General features: G+C 34.6%; 1 protein-coding gene across 6 annotated transcripts in view; it reads left to right on the plus strand.

Annotated features, from left to right (window-relative positions):
* The window catches only part of CCAR1 (cell division cycle and apoptosis regulator 1), a 46908-nt gene extending 31427 nt beyond the window's left edge, over positions 1-15481 (plus strand). For all 6 annotated transcript variants that reach the window (XM_070470750.1, XM_070470747.1, XM_070470748.1 and 3 more), the window contains 9 exons: positions 4212-4403; positions 6157-6396; positions 6762-6873; positions 11498-11577; positions 12174-12320; positions 13039-13159; positions 13396-13581; positions 14357-14562; positions 15134-15481. In XM_070470750.1, the coding sequence (XP_070326851.1) occupies positions 4212-4403; positions 6157-6396; positions 6762-6873; positions 11498-11577; positions 12174-12320; positions 13039-13159; positions 13396-13581; positions 14357-14562; positions 15134-15193 (1344 nt within the window). In that variant the 3' untranslated portion in view covers positions 15194-15481. The remainder of the gene's footprint in view (positions 1-4211; positions 4404-6156; positions 6397-6761; positions 6874-11497; positions 11578-12173; positions 12321-13038; positions 13160-13395; positions 13582-14356; positions 14563-15133) is intronic.
* Positions 15482-23570: the final 8089 nt, after the last annotated feature.

Here is a 23570-nt window from a genome sequence, read left to right on the forward strand (position 1 = left end):
CAGTGCTTGTGAGTATATATACAGATACACAATACAAATATAATACTAGTAGTCCCACCACCAGTATTAACGTCTTGCTTACTTTAAGTATATTTTTGAATTTCCTATTCCTATACCTGCTTTCTTTCTCCCTGTTTTTAAAATGTCCTATAAATACATTGTCCTAGCATGTAGCGTACATACTGTACTCTTTTAATGCTCACTTAATTTTGGTTTTACTACTATATACCTAATGCTTACAACTAATCCTTTTGTCATTGTACCTGTAACTCATCTCTAGTAGATACCTCAGTGCTAAAGGTAGCAAAAATACTTGTTTTTGCCTCGACTATTGTGAATAATAGTGCTATGAACAAACAAGTTGTGTCAAGTAATAATTTTTTATTTGTTCTGTTCACTTTTGTTTTCTTTAAGGAATTCTGATGTCTTGTGTTTACCTTTTTTGCTTCCTCAATGTTGGTCACTTTTTCATTTCTTTTGATATTTAATATTTCCATATTACCTCCCTTTTTAAGACATTATCTTTTTTGGTTTTTTAACTAATTTATTTTAATTGGAGGCTAATTACTTTATAATATTGTGGTGGTTTTTGCTATATATTGACATGAATCAGCCACGGGTGTGCATGTGTCCCCCCGTCTTGAGCCCCCCTCACACCCCCCTCCCCACCCCATCTCTCTGGGTTGTCCCAGAGCACCGACTTTGAGTGCCCTGCTTCATGCGTCACACTTGCACCGGTCATCTATTTTACATGTGGTAATATATGTGTTTCAGTGCTATTCTCTCAAATCATCCCACCCTTGCTTTCTCTCAAACAGACTAAAAGTCTGTTCCTTACATCTGTATCTGTTTTGCTGTCTTGCATATAGGGTCATCATTACTGTCTTTCTAAATTCCATATATATGTATTAATATACTGTATTGGTCTTTCTCTTTCTGACTTACTTCAGTCTGTATAATATACTCCAGTTTCATCCCCCTCATTAGAACTGACTCAAATGAGTTTTTTTTTTAATATAGCTGAGTAATATTCCTTTGTGTATGTGTACCACAACTTCTTATCCATTCATTTGCTGATGGACATCTAGGTTGCTTCCATGTCCTAGCTATTGTAAACAGTGCTGCAATGAACATTGAGGTACACATATTTCTTTCAGTTCTGGTTTCCTCTGTATGTATGCCCTGCAGTGGGGTTGCTAGGTCATATGGCAGTTCTATTTCCTGTTTTTTACCAAATCTCCACGCTGTTCTCCACAGTGGCTGTGCTAGTTTGCATTCCCACCAACAGTGTAAGAGGGTTGGTTCCCTTTTCTCTACACCCTCTCCAGCATTTATTGTTCATAGACTTTTTGGTGGTCGCCATTCTGACCAGCATGAGATGGTACCTCATTGTGGTTTTGATGTGCATTTCTCTGATAATGAGTGATATTGAGCATCTTTTCATGTATTTGTTAGCAATTTGTATGTCTTCTCTGGAGAAATGTCTCTTTAGATCTTCAGCCCACTTTTTGATTGGGTCATTTATTTTTCTGGTATTGAGCTGCATGAGCTGCTTGTATATTTTGGAGATTAATTCTTTGTCAGTTGCTTTGTTTGCTATCATCTTCTCCCATTTTGAAGGCTATATTTTCACCTTGTTTATCGTTTCCTTTGTTGTGCAAAAGCTTTTAAGTTTAATTAGGTCCCGTTTGTTTATTTTCATTTTTATTTCCATTATTCTGAGAGGTGGGTCATAGAGGATCTTGATTTATGTCAGAGAATGTTCTGCCTGTGTTTTCCTCTAAGTATTTTATAGTTTATTGTCTTACGTTTAGATCTTTAATCCATTTTGAGTTTATGTTTTTGTGTGGTGTTAGAAAGTGTTCTAGTTTCATTCTTTTACAGGTGGTTGGCCAGTTTTCCCAGCACTACTTCTTAAAGAGATTGTCTTTTCTCCATTGTATATTCAAGGTTTTTGTGTGTCCCCCCCCCGTACAAATTGTGAAATTATTTGTTGTAGTTTTTTGAAAAATACCATTGGTAGCTTGATACAGATTGCGTTGGATCTGAAGTTTGCTTTGGGTAGTATACTCATTTTCACTATATTGATTCTTCCAATCCCGGAACATGGTATATTTCTCCGTTTGTGTCATTTTGATTTCTTTCATCAGTGTTTTATAGTTTTCTACATATAGGTCTTTTGTTTCTTTAGGTAAGTTTATTCCTAAGTATTTTGTTCTTTCAGTTGAAATGAGATAGTTTCCTTAATTTCTTTTTGTTTTCTCATTGTTAGTGTATCGGAGTGCAAGGGATTTCTGTGTATTTTTTTTTATATGAAACTTTTAGTATTTTATTCATTTTCATAGTTTTACAGTATTAGTAAAAATAATGGCCATTATAAATAAGTATAAAATGGAAATTGATGAAAAAAAAACCCAAGTCTTCTTTAACTCCCACCCTCCCACCAAAAAACTAGCTAGTAAAAAAAAAACTAGCTAGTATATGGCAAATACCCTTTTCACACATTATCTTTAGGCATATATTCCCTTTGTAGTGGTGGATGGTTTAGTCACTAAGTCGTGTCTGACTCTTGTGATCCCACGGCCTGTAGCCTGCCAGGCTCCTCTGTCCATGGGGTTTTCCAGGCAAGATTACTGGAGTGGGTTGCCATTTCTTTCTCCAGGGATTTCTGTGTATTGATTTTATATCTTGTAACTTTACTATATTCATTGATTAGCTCTAGTAATTTTCTGGCAGTGTCTTTGGGGTTTTCTTTTTTTTTTTTTGTCTTTGGGGTTTTCTGTGTAGAAGATCATGTCAGCTTCTAACAGGGAGAGTTTTACTTCTTTTCCAATCTAGATTCCTTTTATTTCTTCTCTGATTGCTGTGGCTAGGACCACAAAACTATGTTGAATAGTACTGGTGAAAGTGGGCACCCTTGTCTTATTCCTGATTTTAGAGGAAATAAGCATTACCTGTTGAGTTCATTTGCTTTTTTATTCCTTTACTTTTTCTTAAATTTCTGGGACCATCTTTTCTGATTGTTCCCTAAATTCTGTCACCTCATTTTCTACTTTTTAAAATATTTACTCGTGTTGTTCTTTCATATCTTGTAACATTTTCTTTATGTCTTTTAGCACACTTTAAAATAGTAAGTTAAGGTTTTTTTATCTGTCTTTTGGCCATGTCTTCTGGTCCACTTTCACTGTCTGCCAGAGATGTGATTCTGCTCCTTATTCTCCCTCCCCCCCCCTTTTTTTCACCAATAATAACTTTGCATGGAATTTGACCAAAGTACCTTTCTGTTGCTCATTTTTATGTGAATGTAGTTTTTCTAAAGTTTGTTAGAAGGAGGTTGCTTCAGATTGCTTTTATGACTTTATAGAGCTCTATGTTCTGTTATTTTCTTGTTCTGCCAAAAAATATGGTGGCTTGCTGAGATTTCTGTCTTTATTGCTGCCTGTCACTTTTTATCTGGACCTTCTCCTCCCACGTCTCTGTTCTGTCTGTTATTCTTGCCCTGTTCACTATTAATTCTGCTCCCAGAAGTTTCTCCTCAGTTTGGCCTGTGCTGAAAGGATGCCCTGATAAATCAGCTTTGCAAGTTCATAGGTAGGCCTAGAACGCCTTAGCCATTTTAGATCTTAACACTGACCCCTTGTACTCACTCACTTTTTCCTAGTTTCAGCTAGTGTTCTTAAATTTACCTACTGTGCTTTCATTGCCTGTTTTAGGTTTTCCTATTCTTAGATTCAGCAGGTAACCTCATTGCTTGCTTCTGCTTCCCCTGTACACAGATGTCAGTAACACATAGGTGTTTTAGATCTTGTGACTTTTCCCCTCCTACTTGTATATTGGGGTTTGTGGAAATACCTTGTCATTTCATTTTGTTGTGGATATACTTGGATTTTGGTTTTGCTGTCTAGATTATACTGTCTCTTTTTTAAATGTGGGAATTACCACCATTTTCCCAGAGTATTCTGATTTATATGACGGTAATAGAGGTTTGTGGGGCCTTTTCCCTCTTTAGAAGGCAGCAGCTTACCCTGGAAAATTAAAAAGAAAGAATTAGGAGCCATAAAAGTGGCTATCTTCTTTAGTAAATTTGAACTTCGCTCTCTTCTTAGCCCTTAAAGTTGGTATTATCATTGTTAGAAATTCACCCTTTTTCTTTTGCTATGATACATAATGTATGGGAAGTTTAACCATTATTTAAAATTTCAAATATGTAGGAAGAAGAAAGAAAACGTCAAGAGGAACTGGAACGCCAGCGTCGGGAAAGAAGATATATTTTGCCTGATGAGCCGGCTATCGTTGTACATCCAAACTGGGCTGCAAAAAGTGGCAAGTTTGATTGTAGCATCATGTCTTTGAGTGTACTCTTGGACTACAGATTAGAGGATAATAAAGAACATTCATTTGAGGTAATGTTTTATGTTTGAATTGGGGTCCAGATAAGGCTCGTATATTTTGATTGGTCAGTATGTCTCAAATCTCTTTTGAGTACCTCCTTCATGTTTCTGTTTTTAAATTTTTCTTATAGTATATTTTTTTATGGGAAAAACAACCAGGTGACGTTTCCTACAAACTCACTTTTGCTGATTGCATTCCTGTGGTATGGTTTAATAAATGTTTGGCTTCTCTGTTTCCCATAAATTGATATTTGGATCTAAAGTCTCAGTCCAGTTCAGGTTCAATCATTGTTTTTCTTCGACTACTTCACAAGTAGTGGTGTGTTTTTTGTATTTTATCAGGATATCAGGAGTCATAATATAGTAATGTCTAACTGCCGCTCTTGGGAATGTAGCAGCACTTTATTATTTACTGTAGAATTAAAATACCATTTAGTGGGATTGAAACTTTTACATCTGACTCATTTAGGTGTAAGATAAATTAATTGATGTTTATCTTTTCATTGTGAATCTGTTTCTCTGTATCATTACTCTGGAGCAGCTTTACAACATAATTTGTCATTTTTCAAAATAATTGAAATGCACTTCTCTTTCTATATTAGTGATTGGTTCATTCTTTATAAACAAACCGGTGTAAAATATGAGTTTTGTAAATAGCCTATACAAAGTTATTGTGTGCAGTTATTGTATCTTATCAACATATTTCACATTGTTTCATTTGATAAATTAAATTATAAAAACCAGTCTTACCTACTTGACCCAAAAGGTCATTCATTGTCCACCAGATGGTAAGATAAAAATGATGTTTGCACACAAATATAGAGGGCTACTGAGCTTATTAAACATGAAGTGCAAGCTTATTCATCTTGATGCAAAGTTGTTACAAATATTAAAGTGTTTACAGTTTTTGAAAATTCCAGTAACTCAGTGTCCTTAAACATCATATGCTATATGATTTTATTTTTATTACCAGTTGCTATAAATTTTAACTCTTAATAGTGCCTCTCATGCAGTAGTCATTTTAAAAATAAATTAATGAAAATAATAGTCTGTGATATCTCTACTTATAATGTGTATATATAGTGTATATCTAATGGATGCTGTAAGAGGATCTCAGATTAAGGCCATACAGTGGAAAACAGTGATTTGAGAAACAGACATCTGCTTGCAAAATGCTTTATTTTTTTCTTCTCCATCTAACATATCCCCCTAGTTAATTTCCTTTTAATCTATCATTAGAATGTAAGTCATTTTTGTATGTGAATTTAACATCACTTTTCAAATGTCACTTGATCAGAAAGGCCATCTCTGGCTGTACTCTTATTACTATCTATGCTTTTACCCTGCTTGTTTTTATTATAATTTGATACTGATTTTGTTATTCCATACTTTGTCCCCCTAGATTAGTTATTTTATGAGAGTTGGGATTTTTATCTGCTTTCTTCACTTCTGTAACCACATTGCTAAGAACAGTCCTGATACATAGTAGGCATTTCATAAAAACTTGTAGAGTACATCTTATTGACACACATGCAGTTATTTTTTATACTATTTGGTCAAAAGTATACTAAACACAGTATATCTTCAGAAGAGTTTTTGAGGATTTTGAGGCTTTTTGGCATCATCGACATCAATTATTATGATTTATTGTTAGTGCGCATTAATTGTTGGATGTGACAAGTCATCATATGATAAATTACTGAATTGCTGGATTTGTTCAGTGTTTCTATCTAAGTTGGCTGGGTTACTGTTTTTCTTTTTATAGGTTTCACTATTTGCTGAGCTTTTCAATGAAATGCTTCAAAGAGATTTTGGTGTCAGAATATACAAATCATTATTGTCTCTTCCTGAGAAAGAGGATAAAAAAGAAAAGGAAAAGAAAAGCAAAAAAGATGAGAGAAAAGATAAAAAGGAAGAAAGAGATGATGAAACTGATGAGCCAAAACCCAAACGGAGAAAATCAGGCGATGATAAAGATAAAAAAGAAGATAGGGATGAAAGGAAGGTCTGTAATTATTTCTATGACCAGCAACTTGAGTTAGTTTTCTAATTAGTCTTCTGTAGTGTAACATAGAACAATAAATTTCAATGGAATAGTGAAATATAAAAGTCAAACTAAGAAGTTTTAGTGTATTATTAGAAATTTAAGTCTTTTAAATTAACCCTATATAAGCATGTATAGCTAGTTTTGTTTATTTTTATGCTTATTTTTAAGTTTGAGGTATACAGCATGATGGCTTATTTATGTATGTATTAATAATAATAAAGGTATATTATAATAAGATTTATAATGGGATACTATTTCAAATAAATTTGGTGAATTTAATTTTTTTGAAATCTTGCTTAATTTTAAGACATTTTAAATTACAGAAAGAAGATAAAAGAAAAGATGATTCTAAAGATGATGATGAAACTGAAGAAGATAATAATCAAGATGAATATGATCCAATGGAAGCAGAAGAAGCTGAGGATGAAGAAGATGGTAGGATTCATTTATTCCCCTTAGGGTGAAAACTACAATTTCTGTTTGGTGACTTCATGTCACTGAAATGTATAATTACAGTAATTTTTAGAATAGGAAAGGTAAAATATTCTCTGGTGAAAGTATGTTATATTAAGTACTGTTGATATATTAAGTACTGTTTTACTAATTTTTAGGTGAGAGCATTGTTTTAAGAAATATATAGTTTTAACTGTCATATGTTCCACATATAATTAATGCTTATTCAACTTGAGTAAAATTTTCCCTAAAAACAGTTGTTAAAGTGTGTCATGAAAAGGTTATAATCTTCCTTAGAAAACTAACTATAGTATTTTTTTAAATTATGAAGGCTATCATCCAAGCAAAAGAGTATATCTAACATTCAGATTGAGATTAAAGACTAATAATAAACACTTTCATATCTATTACCCAAGTTTTAAATTATTATTTAAAACTTTTACCAGTAGTAATGATACTCAAAATGCTTTATAGTAGATGTCTTGACTAATCATATATGCCAGCTCTATAGTACATATGGAGTACCACTGAATATTGGTTTCCATGTAGATTTGGGACTTTAAAAAAAAAATTTTTTTTTTCCTCAGATGAGAAAATCATAAGTTTTCTTTGTAATACCTATCTTTGAGAATTATTACTACTTAAGGTATTTTTGGTTTGCCTCTCCATTTTTTTTCTTTTTATCCTAGCATTTTAATTTTCTTCTAATTGATGAAAATATTCAAACATACGAGAAGCTGAAAGAATGGAACATGAAAGAAGTTGAACACCTTATGCCCAACAGTTGATTCATTAGTTAATATTTTATCTTATTTATGTTATCTTTGTGTTTGTATGTGTTTCTGATCCATTTGAAGGTAGAAACTCTTCACGTTGTCTAAGAAAAGGCATTCAGCTCAGTAGCAGTGACATAACATATATCACTGTTTCTTTTATCTTCATTATCTGTTTTGCTCAATGAAGTTTAACCCTTTTTACAATCCCATTTTTTTCTCCCCCATTCTCCCAGTATTGTTTTAATCATTGCTTTACTTAAATCACTGAACGTTGTTCTCCTTTTCTTTTACGTCAGAATGTCCTGGCTTTCATCTTTTAGTTGTTTTCTTTATTCCTTTTCTACTGTATAACTCCCGTAGTGGTGTTCTTGTCCATTCTTCTGACTTTAAATACTATCTACCTGTATTGACAGTTCTCAAATTTGTATCTCAAACCAGGCTTCTCTTATTCTTCCATATCAACTGCCTATATGTCATCTCCACTTACCTGACATTTCAAAATAAACATGTCTAATACTGAACTTCTGCTTTTCCTCTTCACCATGAAGAAAACATACAAGACCTCTGACTCTTGATGGCTATCTCATCCTTACAGATGCTTAAGCTAAAATCTAGGAGTCATCCTTGTTTGTTTTTGTCATATTCCATTTCCATTCTATCAGGAGGTCATATTGCCTCTGTCTTCAAAATATACCCAGAATCAGACCATTTGTCACCAACTTTCTAGGCTTTACCATCTGAATCAGTTGTAAAGAATCCCAAATCCCATCTGCAGTGCAGCAGGCCTGGGTTTGATCCCTGAATTGGGACAATCCCCTGGAGAAAGGAATGGCTACCCAGTCCAGTATTCTTGCCTGGAGAATTCCATGGACAGAGAAGCCTAGCGGGCTGCAGTCACTGGGGTCACAGAGTCGTACATGACTGAGCGACTAACATTGTCACTTCCACTTGTGTTTCTTTCACTGGTGTAGCCCTAAGGAAGCCCATACCTGGATTATTTTAATAGCCCCTACCCGCTTTCCCTCCCTATACCCTTCCTCTGCAGTCTCTTTTCAGTACAGTTGCTAGAATAACCTTTGTGTAAAACAATAGGGAGTTATTTAAATGCATTTTGACATAGACATGCAGTTAAATTCTGTGCAGTCATTGAAAAAGTAGGTAGGGGATGGTTGATGGGGAAAAGATTACAAAATAGTTTTTATACACAGCATGTTCTAAGATTTGAGCAGTGATTACTTGGAATTTTAAAAAGTGTTTTAAAATTAGGTTTCTGGAGAGATGGTTTTGAAACTGATACCTTTCAAGTTAAACACTCAAAATTCGTCATGTCTGTAAAATGTAAATAAATGAAAGAGAATACTTAACCATTTCATAATTGAGGAAACTGCAGCTCTTAGCTGTAAATTAATTTATCCATGGTAATAAAACAAGCAGTTGAACCACTCTGTACTTTATATGAAATAATTAGGTTCAAAACACATAGTCTTTCTCTTTTTCTAATACTGCTTATTGCTGTTCTAATATATATCACAAACTCATGCATTTTAAATGTATGTAATATGGTTTAATAATTTAACAATATAATAATTCCTAGTAACTTTATAGAATTGTGAAACCATCACCACAATCCAATAGTTTTAGAACATTTGTCTGTTTCCCTTTATTTATTAAGATTTATTCATTTATTTTTTATTTATTTGTTGGCTGTGGTGGGTTTTTATTGCTATGCATGGGCTTTGTCTCGTGGTGAGCAGGGTGCGGTCTTATCGCATGGCCTCTCTCGTGGAGCATCAGGTCTTTGCACACAGGCTTTAGTAGCTGCAGTGTGTCGGGTTAGTAGTTGTGGCTCACAGGCCTCATTGCTCCACAGAACATGGATCTTCCCTGGACCAGGGATTGAACCGGTGTCCCTGTATTGAAGGCGAATTCTTAACCGCTAGACCACCAGAGAAGCCCAGTGTTTTCTTTTTTTTAATAACAATTTGAGATGTAATTCATGTATCAGTCGTTTCACCCACTTACAGACATGCAACTCACTGGTTTTTGATATATCCACAATTTTAGACAATATTTTGTATAAATAGAATCATGCAATATGTGATTTTTTTTTTTTTTTTTGTGACTGGCTTCTTTTCACTTAGCATAATGTTATCAAAGTTCATGTATGTTTTAGCATGTATATTCTATTTAATACAAAGTTTTCTCTACTTTGTTACTGTTTGCATGCAACTGCTCACTTAAGACAGTCCTTCTCAGAGTGTTTCCCAAATATTAACTGGTATTAAGGTTAGTAAAATTTTCTAGGGTCAAATAAATTTGGGAAACTTGGGCTAAAAGCAAAGGTTTACATGTTTTACTACAGAATTTCTTAGCTGCTTATTTATATTTTGTATGTTCAAGAAGGGAATATAGTGTGAATTATTTATGAATATATGCTCTGTAATATCTCAAAGACTAATCAACTCCTTGTGTTTACTGTCTCTTGTATTGTACCAACAAACCCTTTGTTACTCTGGGCTTTCTGATGGAGATCTATTTGAAAGATCCAGAAACCTCTAGAACTAAAATTTCTCTTTTAAAATTGTTGATCATTAAATGTCTGCAAAAAAACCCTTTAATTTTGAAGGCTAAATCTAAGATGAAAGAGTTGTCCGGGTTGGTTTCTTTGGAGGGCTGTGAGGAAAGGTTCTATTCCAGGTAAATCTGATCAGCTTGTAGATGGCTATCTTTTCCCCATATTCTCGTATTGTCTTCTGTCTGCATGTGTCTGCATACAAATTTCTCCTTTCTGTAAGGACACCAGTCATTGAATTAGAGCCCTCTCTGATAATCTCATTTTAACTTGATTATCTCTGCATAGACCATTTTTCCAAATAAGGCAACATTCTGAAGTATTAGGGGCTTAGGACTTTAACTTATGTATTTTAGGAGGTAAGAACTGAATCCATAAGGAAGTTTATTCTTTAATATTAGCTGAATATCAAGCTGGTAATGGGATTTGCCTGAGGGTGGTGGCCAAAGTCTTAAAAAACTGGGTAGCCTATGATAGGTAAGAGAAAGGAGTTTACTTTTTTGTCAGTTTTCTGTTTATTTACTAAGAATAATTTATCCAATTTCCCTGGCTTCTGTGGTAGCTCAAATGGTAAAGAATCTGCCTGCAATGTGGAGACCAGGTTTGATCCCTGGTTGAGGAAGATCCCCTGAAGAAGGAAGGGAATTGCAACCCTCTCCAGTGTCTTTTGCCTGGAGAATTCCATGGACAGAGGAGCCTGGTGGGCTACATCCATGGGGTCACAAAGAGTTGGGCACAACTGAGCTTGAACTTTCATCTGATTTCCTATCTTTTATCATGCAAATCTGGATATTAACATTGTTAGGTCTTTTAAGTTATGAAAAAACATTTCAATTCTCACATACACTTTTATTTTGCAATAATGCATCTGCAGTTAGAGTTGCTATATTGACTGTTTCTCCTTTAAGAAAATATACTTGCTCTGTTTTAAAAAATAATTTTAAGTTTCAGTCTTTTTGTATTAAATCCATTCATTTTTGGAAACGAATTCCCCCAAATACTTATTGAATTAAGTCCTTGTATTCAAATCATTAAAGTCCACTTTCTTCTTCCCTCTGGTCTCCTTATAAGTTTCTTCCTGTTCAAGGCTATTTTATAATTGTTTCTTATAAAATCCAAACTATTTTTATTTATATATTTCTTCGCTGTTGTATCTTATGAAAAGTGATCAGTAATAGAAAAGTATTTTCAATCTGTGTGATAGTTGGAAATTTATCTATTAAATGAGTCTTTTGCTCCTGTTGTATTTACTGTGTAGATCGAGATGAGGAAGAAAACAAACGAGATGACAAAAGAGATATTAATAGGTACTGCAAGGAGAGGCCCTCTAAAGATAAGGTGTGTATTAAATACTGAAGTCTGTTTGACATACATTATTAGTTTCTTAGGTACAGCACAATAATTTCCATTTCTTACATAAAACATACTTATTGTTAAACGTAACACGGTGATGAACTTTATTGATCCTTGTATATCTATATAGTACCACTCAACAGAATTCAGTCAGTTGTATTTTGATATTAGTGGTTATGTCAGATAATCAGTGGGCTTCCTAGGTGGCTCAGTGGTAAAGAATCTGCCTGCCAATGCAGGAGATGGGGGTTTGATCCCTGGGTTGGGAAGATTCCCTGGAGAAGGAAATGGCAGCTCATTCCAGTATTATTGCCTGGGAAATCCCATGGACAGAGGAGACTGGTGGGTTATAGTCCTTGGGATTGCAGAAAAGTCAGACACAACTTAGCGAGTAAATGGCAACAACACAACAGATAATCAGTGTGTTTTATTTATTTCTTCATACATGTAACTAGATCAACTCAATTTAGCTAAGATGAGACAAAGGTCTTTTCATATTTTTGGTATATTATGGGCACAGTCTAATTTTGTCAATTTTCAGGGGTTAAAATTATGTACTACATCTTTTGCATTTTCTTTAGGAAAAAGAGAAGACTCAGATGATCACGATTAACAGAGATCTATTAATGGCATTTGTTTACTTTGATCAAAGCCATTGTGGTTACCTTCTTGAAAAGGATTTGGAAGAAATATTTTATACTCTTGGACTACACCTTTCTCGGGCTCAAGTAATCTATCTTACAAATATTTGAAATGAAAAGCATTTTTAAATAACTTTTTATATCTTTGACTTTTTGAATATTAAAAGCAAATACAGGCTCATAGTAATACAGTTAAACAATATTGAAGTAAAGTGTAAGAAGTTAAAAGTCTCCTCTATCTAATTCTACTCCTTTGGCCTAGTATATAAACTTCTAGATCTTTTTGTAAGCAACTCATATGTGTTTATATATGATAGTTCCAGTTTTATAAACAATACATGAAATCATTCTGGCGATATCTGAGACTTTTTTTCATTTAATAATGTATCATTCAGCATTCTGCCATGAAAACAGAGACCCATTTTGTTCTTTTTATTACTGCATAGTATTCCATGGTATAGGTGTGCCTTTATTGCCTTAACTAGGCCCCAGTTGCCGAATGGTTCTCATTTTTTAGAACCACAAACTATGCTATAATACATGTGTTTGTACATAAACTTTAATGTGTGTGTTAGCATTTCTTTCATTGTTGCTTTTTTTTTCCTTAGAAATTATTTTAAATGATAATTTGAAATTTAGATTTCTAGAGAAGACATTTAAAAACATAAGTGCTCTAATTGAATGGTAGTGGATACCTGACAGATGCTATTGATGTTCATCATATGTGAAAATTAGAACACAGATGTTAAGGAGAATCAAAAACTTATTTTCATCTTTTTAATTTGTTTACTTTATTACATAATAGGTAAAGAAGCTTCTCAATAAAGTAGTACTCCGTGAATCTTGCTTTTACCGGAAATTAACAGACACCTCAAAAGATGAAGAAAACCATGAAGAATCTGAAGCATTGCAGGAAGATATGCTAGGTTTGAGTATATTATTTTAAGGTCATGCCATTTTATAACTGCATTATTAATTTAAAAAGAAAATATAATAAACTATGGTATCTTTTTTTTTTTAAAGTATGGTATCTTTTAGGGATTTCTTGGAGGTCCAGTGGTTGGCACTTCATGCTTCCACTGCAGGGGTTGTGGTTTCAATCCTTGGTCAGAGAACTGTTGACCCCACATGCTGTAAAATAAAAGTATCTTTTATACTACAGGAAACAGATTGTTACTTCCAACACCAATAGTGAAACAGGAGTCAAAGGACGTAGAAGAAAATGTTGGCCTTATTGTGTACAATGGTGCAATGGTTGATGTAGGAAGCCTCTTGCAAAAATTGGAAAAGAGTGAAAAAGTACGAGCTGAAGTAGAACAGAAGCTGCAGTTACTAGAAGAAAAGACAGGTAAGGAAAAGCATTGGTATGTTGGTACTTTTAACATTCTACTGGTGTGTATGTGTGCACACATATATACATACCTATACACATGCATATCCATACTTTATAGTGTAGATACATAATGTAACTTTACATTTGACTATTTCTGTTAAAGGTTGTAAAATTGCTTAGCTTAATAATGAGAATTAATCTTAGATCTTCATGTGTATTCTCAAGTTTGATTGTTCTGTTGTATCCTTTAATTCCTCCAGTAGTTCTGCTTTGTTTTCACCAGTTCCTGCTCCTTTCTCTAGTCTGTGCAATCATCTAAAAAATGGAACTTGGTTTTAGAAGTAATACTTAGGTAAAGCTTAAATTAACTGAGTGTTGTGAGTGAAAGTGAGAGTCGCTCAGTCCTGTCTCACTCTTTGTGACCCCATGGATTATATAGTCCATGGAATTCTCCAGGCAAGAGTACTGGAGTGGTAGCCATTCCTTTCACCAGGGGATCTTCCCAACCTGGGGATCAAACCCAGGTCTCCTACATTGCAGCTGGACTCTTTACAAAGAAGCATTACATTGTGCTTTTTAACTATTGAAATTGACACTGTGGCCAGTTTAAGGAATTATATACACTTATTAAGTCTAATAATAAGTCTATATACACTTATTAAGTCTAATAATACACTTATTATTATTAAGTCTCCTAACTTAAATATTTTAACCTCAAGGTTAAATTGGAAATATTAAGTGGTAAATGGTGAATTTTGAATTTGATTTGTTTTTTTTTTCCTTTTGACAGATAAAGATGAAAAAACCATATTAAATTTGGAGATTTCTAACAAAAACCTCTCTGGTGAACTTAGAGAAGTTAAAAAGGACCTTAGTCAGTTACAAGAAAACTTAAAGATTTCAGAAAACATGAATTTGCAATTTGAAAACCAACTGAATAAGACAATCAGAAACTTATCCACAGTAATGGATGAAATCCACACTGTTCTTAAGAAGGTTAGCTATTTTTTTACCTGCAACATTTTCATAGTTTATTCTTTTTCAGAAAAGCCTATCTCTGGAAAATTTACTATTATTAAGCTCTTAGTGGCTTTTCTCACAGAAACTAGTGGTAGCATTCTGTCCTTTTCTCCAAAGATAGTATTTTTCTAGAGCTTACTTCAGATGTCAACATGATTTATGTTCGCAGACTTCTTTATAAACAAGATTTACTCATCTAGTAACTTAGTGCCATTGTAAACTAACTTTAGTAATTGAGAGACCTTCTTTGGCCTGGGTCTCACTCAGAGAACAAGGAAAAAAAATCTCCACTTCAAGGACTATATTATTGTTAGTAATGTATTCCTAAGAACCTCTGATTTTTTAGGACTTATATGGCTTTCTCAAATACTAAAAGTCATTCTGCACAGAACTGAGAGATTTCTTTCAAATAGTTCCCCAAGGGTTCACTTTTCCATAGATGGTGAAATGGGCTATCTGGAGTATCTCTGTTTATTGATGGTATTATTTTTAAAGTTACATCTAAGGGAATCTAATAAAATATACTTTTTCTTTGTGTATTTTATAGGATAATGGGAAGAATGAAGATAAAGATCAGAAATCTAAGGAGAATGGTGCAAGTGTATGATAAAATATGTGTAGTGGCAAAGAATGGTGATAAATAGTGTAATATATAAAATCATGATACAAGAATGAAAGTGATGCACGTTTGATCCTAGTAGTATAAATATCTGTTAGTTCAAATGATGTATAAAGTTTTATGAATGTGAGTCTTTGCTTTTGAAAATTGCTTGTAATTCCTGGCATCCACATTATTAAACACTCCTTGAGTGAGATAATTTTGCATTGCAAAATGTTTTAGGATGAACTTTGTTATAGTTTTAACCCCAATAAAGTTCATCAGTTTAATTGACAATAGTATTTAATTACAGATGTCATTTATTAAAAAACTTGGAAAGTTGTGATTTTATTTATAGCATTGTCATTACTAGCTTTTAAGAAAGATACTAGCCTTTTAAAACCTCAATATAAACATAAAATAGCATGCTGCTTAAATTTTGCAAGTTTTTTGGAACACTTTTTTTTTTAACTTGTTCTAAAATCCTAACTAGTCTCTAAAAACATTTATTAAAAATTTAATTCATCCAAAAGACAGTACATCAAAAACTAAGAAAATAATAGGTAATTATCAGTGTTGTTATTTATGTTAGGCTTTACATAAAACATAGTTTTGATGTTAATGTTAACTGTTTTAGTTTCCCAGAATAGCATGTATATTACTTTCAATTTTGAGGGTCTTTTTTCTTTTTAATGCAGTATGTGTCACATGTACAGTTTAGTACCAAGCCAGCATGATACCTTAAGTCTTATTTAATTAAAAATATTATTTTTATTAGTCTGTGTACCTCCTTTAGAATTTTAGATACATAAGAGTTTATTAATTCAGTGAAAAGGTAGGAAATGTGGTGATACACTCTAAAGCAGTGGTATTCAACAGGGGTTAATTTGCCCCCAAAAGACATTAAGCTATATCTGGAGACATCTGTACCTGGCCCAGCTGGGTGAGTGCTACTGGCATGTACTTGTTAGAGGCCTAGAACTTTGATGAATATCCTACTTTGCATATCCTGCCTGCTGCTGCTGCTCGCCCCCAGCCCCACCCCACAGCAAAGACTATCCAGCCCAAAATGTCAGTAGTTGAAAAACTCTGGTCTAAAGGAAAGTAGGGATAAATTCTGGTCTTTTGCTTGGGAGAGGGCATGCCATACAGCGTATGGGATCTTAGTTCCCTGAACAGGGATCAAGCCCTTTGCCCCTGCATTGGGAGTGCAGAGTCTTAACCACTGAACTGCCAGGAAAGTCCCCAGAATGACATCTCTTTGCAGTAACACTAAAAGCTGAATTGCAGCTTTAGCAAATAATCAGTTTATTTGTATATGAATAACTGTTCCTAGAATGTTTCACTGGCACAGAAATATATACTATACTAGAGTTTTTATGTTTTTTTGCTAGAATAATGATTTGGTGTTCCTACAGTTTAATATGAGAATGTAAGTGCCTTGTTACACACATATTAAGCTAAATGTAATCCACATAGCTCTTACTAAGAAATAGATTAAAATACCTGAAATTCTTTCAAACCAATTTTTTTAACCATAAATTATTCTTTTCACTCTTAATGGTTTGTTGAACTTCTATGAAGTTGAACCACTGATTGATCTGTAACTGTACAGTTATTCTATAAGTGTTTCTGTTTCTTTATGGTAAGATAAATCATTATAAAATAGTTAGAAAGTTTTTCTCAGGTGGAAATCTTGGAGATAATTTTATTTTTTGAGATAATTTTTAACTAAAAGACCGTGAAGAATATAGTTCTTTCATACAGTATGATTTTGAAAGAAAAATGATAAAGTCTACTTATCAGACTTTTTTTTTCAGAGATAGTTAAATGAGAATAATAATGGGAGAATGGAGAAAAAAATATAAATGTTTCCATTATATTATTGCTTAAAGGTAAATTGGAAGTGCAAAGTGAGAAATTGTCTTTAGTGAAAATGAGGTAAAGGGAACTTGTTTGTGTCTTTCTAAACTCTTTTGGGTTTTTATTCAGAAGGAAACATGCAGTCTAATCTTAAATTAATAAGGTAACAAGTCTATGATGACATTTAATTTTGTTTTCCCATCTTTTTTATGTTCTGGATACCTATTTTTGCATTTGTAATGTTTGGTTCAGTCATTTTAAGACACTGAGATTTTAAGATGTTAATATTTTTTTCTGAATTTTCCCTAAGTCCTAGAAATTACCCCTCAAAATGTAACAGCACAAAAAAACCCTTTTTAAAGATAATTATAGCAATAGTTAGACTTTATATGTATACACTTCGAACTCTCAAAAGAAAGATGTAAAGACCCTGAACTGGGAGGCTGGAGTAGGTGGGACAGGTAACTGATGCCCTTTTCATGTGCCCATGCTGTGCGCCCTGAGGGCTTCTCTGTAGCGTTTCACCTGTTACCATACATCCGCCCCTCACCCCTTGTACAAGTGTATGACTGCAGAGAACAGTTCGTCAATTTTGTACCCCTGGGCAATTCATCCTCTCTTAAAACCCCAAGAGTGGCCAGGGTATGGAGTTGTACCTTTGCTAACGGACCAAGCTTTGGGGACTTTGGTCAAAAGTAGACTCAGGAGGAAAGACACTCGAAGATGCTTTTACATTTCTGGTAAATCTTAGTATCTGTTTTCAGCACCAGTGAAGACATGAACTTTTACACAGGAGCAAAGAACATGCAATCCGAAGAGTCTTAGCTCTTGGGTATCTTGCCTATGCTTCAGGTGAGAGGAAAATATTAGGTGCCTTTGTTTTATGAGCCACAGTCTTAGCTGGGAAAAGGAGGAGAAACAGATTTCTGCCACAGGACAATTGTGTTGTGCTGTAATACAGAAGCAGTCACTTCTTTCTGGTCAGAAAAGCAGCATTTGTTTAGGGAACAAGATAAAAATTTTGGAAATTTCTAATTTCCTGCTAAAGGAAGACATTTGAAATGCATTAAAACATGGATGAATTTGCTTATTAAAATATGGGTGAAGTTTATTGTAACTGTATTAGGGAATTTACCTGTGGATATCTGTTTTCACAAGGCATTAAAGAATTTGGTGGAAGCAGATAATGTTAATTGTACATAGCAAATAATAATGACATTTTGTTTAGGTACCTAAATAGAATAGCTGACAATTCCAACAGAAAAGCTATATCTTCAGTGGTTGGAAGAGGCCAGGCTAATCTTAGTGAGTTCTCTCTCATTCAGGTGATAATTGACCCTTGAGAGGCTAGTAAGAGCCTGAATTTTCTGAGCTGTTTAGATCTGTAAGTGGCGATTAGAATTCATCAGAAATATTACTGTGGAAACTATAGGGTTTAACATAATACTGAAGGGCTTTCAGAACATTCTGCTAGTCATATTAATAGTGTAGAAGGGGCACTTGTTCCTGCTTCCTCCTATATGGCCCTTCTAGCCCAGCATACTCTTACCACATCAGACCTTTGCAAATCCACAAGTTAACGCTGGGATGGCATTGAATGAATCTTTTTGTGGGTCTGAGATAGCCTGAAGTTGTTTTCATTGGTAGAAGCCATGTAGGTTTGTTCCCAGTGATGTGAAGTCAGAGTAGGTACAAAAAGTAAGTCTTGATTTTAGGCAAAAGATTGAAGTGAGCATGGTAACTAGAGGCACCAAAAAAGGCCCCTCCCTAGGACATGTAGTGGGCAGCACACTTCCCAGTGTAACTGCACTGCAGTTGCTGTGTCTGTGGGTTCTAGGAAAGAAATTTGTTCCACTATAGTTTTGTATTTGGACTTTTGGAAGTTAATAAAAACTAATATCTAAGAATATCTTTACAAATTGTTTTTGTCTGCTGAAGCTTACTGGAATGATGAGAACTTTTTAGGTATCATTAACACATTTTACTGCCTTTATGTTTTATTAACATTCTATCACTAAGAATAGGTGAGACTTAGACCCTAAACTGGGAACCTTTTGAGAGAAGAGCAGAGTGTCAAGAATAATTATTAATGTATCAAGACAAAGTGTAAACCAGTCTAAGACACACTGTTAACTTTTACTTATTTCACCTTATGGGTAAAATTGGCCTGCTTTCAGTGTTCACTAGTTCTGGGTTTTTTGGTTTTGTTTTGTTTTGGCCACAGCTTGTGGGATCTTACTTCCCCAGCTGGACATTGAGCCCAGGCTTCCCCTGTAGTGGGAGCACCGAGTCCTAACCACCAGACTGCCAGGAAATTCCCTGGTGCTCACTAGTTTTACAACAAGCCTCAGGCTTGTACATAAATGAAGGTTAAGTCCGAAAATACTTTTGACCATAAATTAATACACTTGGGTTTTCCTGTTGTAGAGAGGACATATTATGTTGGGTACTAGGAATAAGGTACTACTTAAGTCATTGAGTCACCTCTTTGTTTAGTCCTATTAAGGATGGAATCTGAATGTGATTACTGAGCCTAAACTAAGGCAGTGGTTCTAAAACTGGTAAGTATCAGAATCACCTGGGATTCTTGTTAAAAATAGATGGCTGAGTCCCATCCCCAGAATTTCTGATGGAGAGTCTGGTAGGGCTCAAGAGTTTGAATTTCTAACAAGTTCCCTGGGTTAGTGCTGCTGCTTTTCTAGGTTAGCATGCTTGGAAAACCTCTAACCCAAAGTATACACAGCAGTTTTTTTCTACCGATACATGATTTTTAAAACTCCAAGAAAAGCAGCAGTTGTTGTGGAGTTATCTCTAAGCATTTTGGTCTTTTTGTTGAGGTAAATTATTTCTACATTGGATATAGTAGATACTGAAATATTTGGGTTTTTTTTGGGGGGGGTTCAGATTTATTTATTTACTTTACCAATATTGTATTGGTTTTGCCATACATTGACATGACTCCACCATGGGTGTATGAGCTATGTGCATGGGTGCTAAATCGCTCAGTTGTGTCTGACTCTTTTCGACCCTATGGACCTTAGCCCACCAGACTCCCCTCTCCATATGAGGCTGCTTTTCTCAAGCAGCCTGTGTGCATGGGATTCCAGCTGGGCTGACAGTTGATGTGTCATCTGACTTGAGATCAGGGAAACACCATTTTGGGCAGATGGTGAGATGATCAGGGAAAGCACTGGGATTTTGGTGGGGTGAGTGAAGAGTTCAGCAGTTTCTGAACTTGCTTATCAGTTCTTTTGAACTCCCCTAGCAGTGAAGCTTGATGAAATATTTGTTGAATGAGTGGATGCAGGTCTGGTAACCTGCAGGGTAGTCACTTTGAGAAGCTACTTTAAAAACCAGTTTATGGGAATGGTCACAGTTGCTTACACAACTGAATTTTTTTTTTAATCTTTATCATTTTACTTTTAGTCTTCATCATTACATTAGTCTTTACATTAGTCTTCATCAGTTTACTTTTTTCTTTTCCACTTCTCATCCTCAAGCTGATGTGACTGTAATTCCTTTTAGAGCTATCAAATACTGAACGTAATCTAACTAATGTGGAATGACTGACTTAATTGTCCAAAGGTCTGTGGTGGGTAGAAAGAGTAAAGAGGGTGAAAAGATGATAATCTTTTAGGCTGTGTTAGTGTTAATGAAAATCAGGCAGATTATAATCTTAATTCCAGGGAAAACTGATGAGTTAGAATTAGACCTCAACCAGTGTCAAGCTCATGAAGACAGAGCTTGTTCATCCAGCCCTGAAGAGATTTTAGACTGTCAGGATCCCAACCAACCACAGGGGCAGGATTCAGAGCGGGGGCCCCAGGTTCAGCGAACGAAGTGGACGCCAGGAAACATCTACACAGATTTTAATTGAAGATGAGTTTTGTGAGGGTGGTGGCATTTGCATTCACACTGTATTTACGGACACCCTACCTAATAGTGTTATTAATAAGCATTTTCATGTATTTAATATATTTTGTTAGTGTGAACCATCCTAATTTCAAATTGAGTGGAATTAAATCCAAGGTAAATATGGATTTGAAATGAAAAAAACCCTTCTAAAGCTCAGCCTTCAGCTCCACAGTTAATTTTTCTGTTTCAGAACTTGATCATGTTTAGCTCTTTGTTGCCTGGGACCTCTAGCAGTCTGCAGATAAAGATCACCTTAGGAAACAAGCCTCTTGGGATAAAAGCTGTGCTCTATAAGTTTCTTGCTATCCCAGGCTTTCAGCATTGCTCCAGCAGTACTCTTGCTTTAAAAGTAAACTCAAGATCAGAAGCAAAACCAATGCTTTTAAAGAGATACTAAGTTGTTGTGAAATGATGTATGAAGAGATTTTGTGCATGTAAAGTGTATAAATCAGGAGAACTTAAGTAATTTAAAAACATCTATGTTTTACTAAGTTATTTAAACTTTAAAATATTTTGAAGTCTAGGCCTAGGTATTTCAATCACCTTTTAAATATTTGGATCTTGGCATTGTTTTACAGTGTCTTGAGCTTAGATGGCATTCCAGTTCACCAGGTTTAGAACCCATGTGCCCTGGACCTAACATCAAAGAATGCCATATAATCAACTTTAATTTTTCTCCTTTATTGCAATACTGCAGTTTCATTATTGTTAACATGTGATTAAGATGGTACCTCTTTATATGAAGTTTGTTCTAGATTCTCAGATTTGGATTAATTTAACTTCAGAATTGAAGTTTTTCAAACTTTTTTTTTTTTTCAAACATTTCTTTTAAACTTAGCATTTATTTGTGTTCATAGCCTTTGGCCCTAAAAATTCTCTGGGGCTACTTATCCAGGTGCAGGTTTTACCTTTGACCCAACAACAGTTGATACTTGGCTGTTGCTGTAGCAATTCAGGCAAGTGAAGCATCATACAGAGCAGGTCACAATTTTAAATGTGAACACTTTAGGAAGCTATTATATAGAGGTTATTACAACATTGATCAAAACTTTATCACATCTAAAGAGACAAAATATGAGGAATTTGCATGCTTTGTGGTTCATGATCATTATAAACTTTCAGATTCAAGATAAACCAAAAACAAACTTGGCTTGGGTTTAGTTTGCTAGGATAGATTCTCCCTTGCAAGGGTCATATAAGGGTTTGAAAAATTGATACAGCAGTTTTTAGCCTGTGAAAGTGTTAGTCGTTCAGTCGTGTAACAACTCTTTGTGACCCTATGGACTGTAGCCCGCCAGGTTCCTCTGTCCATGGAATTCTCCAGGCAAGAATACTGGAATGGGTAAGCCATTCTCTTCTCCAGGGAATCTTCCTGACCCAGGGATCAAACTCTGGTTTCCTGCATTGCATGCAGATTCTTCACTGAGCCACCAGGGAAGTCCCAGTTAGTAGTCTATGCTTCAGTAAAGAAATTGTTATTTTTCCCATTCTAAAAGTTAAAAAAGTCAACCAAAAACAATGGAAAGTTATTCCTTTGTGGTCTCCAGATAAATAATAAAAGGTTTAGGATTTCACATTATCTGGCCTCAGTAAAACCCTCATATTCACTTAAATTGAACCTAGCCTCTTAGTATTTCCAAATGCAGCTCACTGGTTATCTTTAGCCTTTTTATCTTCTTTCAGGCAGGGAAAGAACAGAATCTACTTCCAACATATAAATATTTAATGTTCATTCATTTTCTTTCTTAGACCTTCTGAAAGCCAGTCCCTAACTACACAAAGACCACTTGCTGTTTCTGGCTATAACATAAATATTTAATTAAAACCCACTTTGAACCATTCTTCCTTAGGTATAAATCAAGTACACTAGCCTTGGGCTGCACTTCTGCCGTTTCCCAAATCCATCTGTTATTTAATCACATGGTTTTTACCAGCTTTGCAAGTTCAGGAGGCGTTCACCTGGCTGTTGGAAATGTTTCTAGGAAGTGAGTTTTTAACCTTTCAGCTAGTGCTTTCAAAATAGAACCAGTCAGTCTGGCTATTATGAATAATGCTACCATGAACATTGATGTAACAAGTTTTTTATTTATCTTGGGTATATACCTGGGTGTAGAATTGCTGGGTCATCCATTGAGTTTTTTTCCTGTTAATATATAAATTTAAAAATTTGCCCCCAGTTCTATTAACATGACACACACCACTGTATTTAAGGTGTACTGCATAATGACTTACATGTATTGTGAAATGATTACCAAAATTATTTTTATTAATTTAAAATTGTTGGCTGTACTGTGTGGCTTGTGGGATCTTAGTCTCCTGACTGAACCCATGTCCTCTGCAGTGGAAGCAGAGAGTCTTAACTACTGGCTCGCCAGGGAAGTCCCATCTCAATAATTTCAGTTAACAGTCTTCATCTCATAGATACAAAAAGAAAAGGATTTTTTCCTTGTGATGAGAACTCATAGGATTTACTCTTTTTAACAACTTTCCTACTGTTATAACTAATATAGATAATGTGATTAACATGGGGGTTGAATATATCCCCCAAGGTCTAATAGTTATTATGAAATGAGAAGAAGACAGAAAAGTTTGTCTCCTCCATCTTCTT

The sequence above is a fragment of the Odocoileus virginianus genome, chromosome 7 (assembly GCF_023699985.2).
Source record: "Odocoileus virginianus isolate 20LAN1187 ecotype Illinois chromosome 7, Ovbor_1.2, whole genome shotgun sequence".
NCBI classification, from domain to species: Eukaryota; Metazoa; Chordata; class Mammalia; order Artiodactyla; family Cervidae; genus Odocoileus; species Odocoileus virginianus.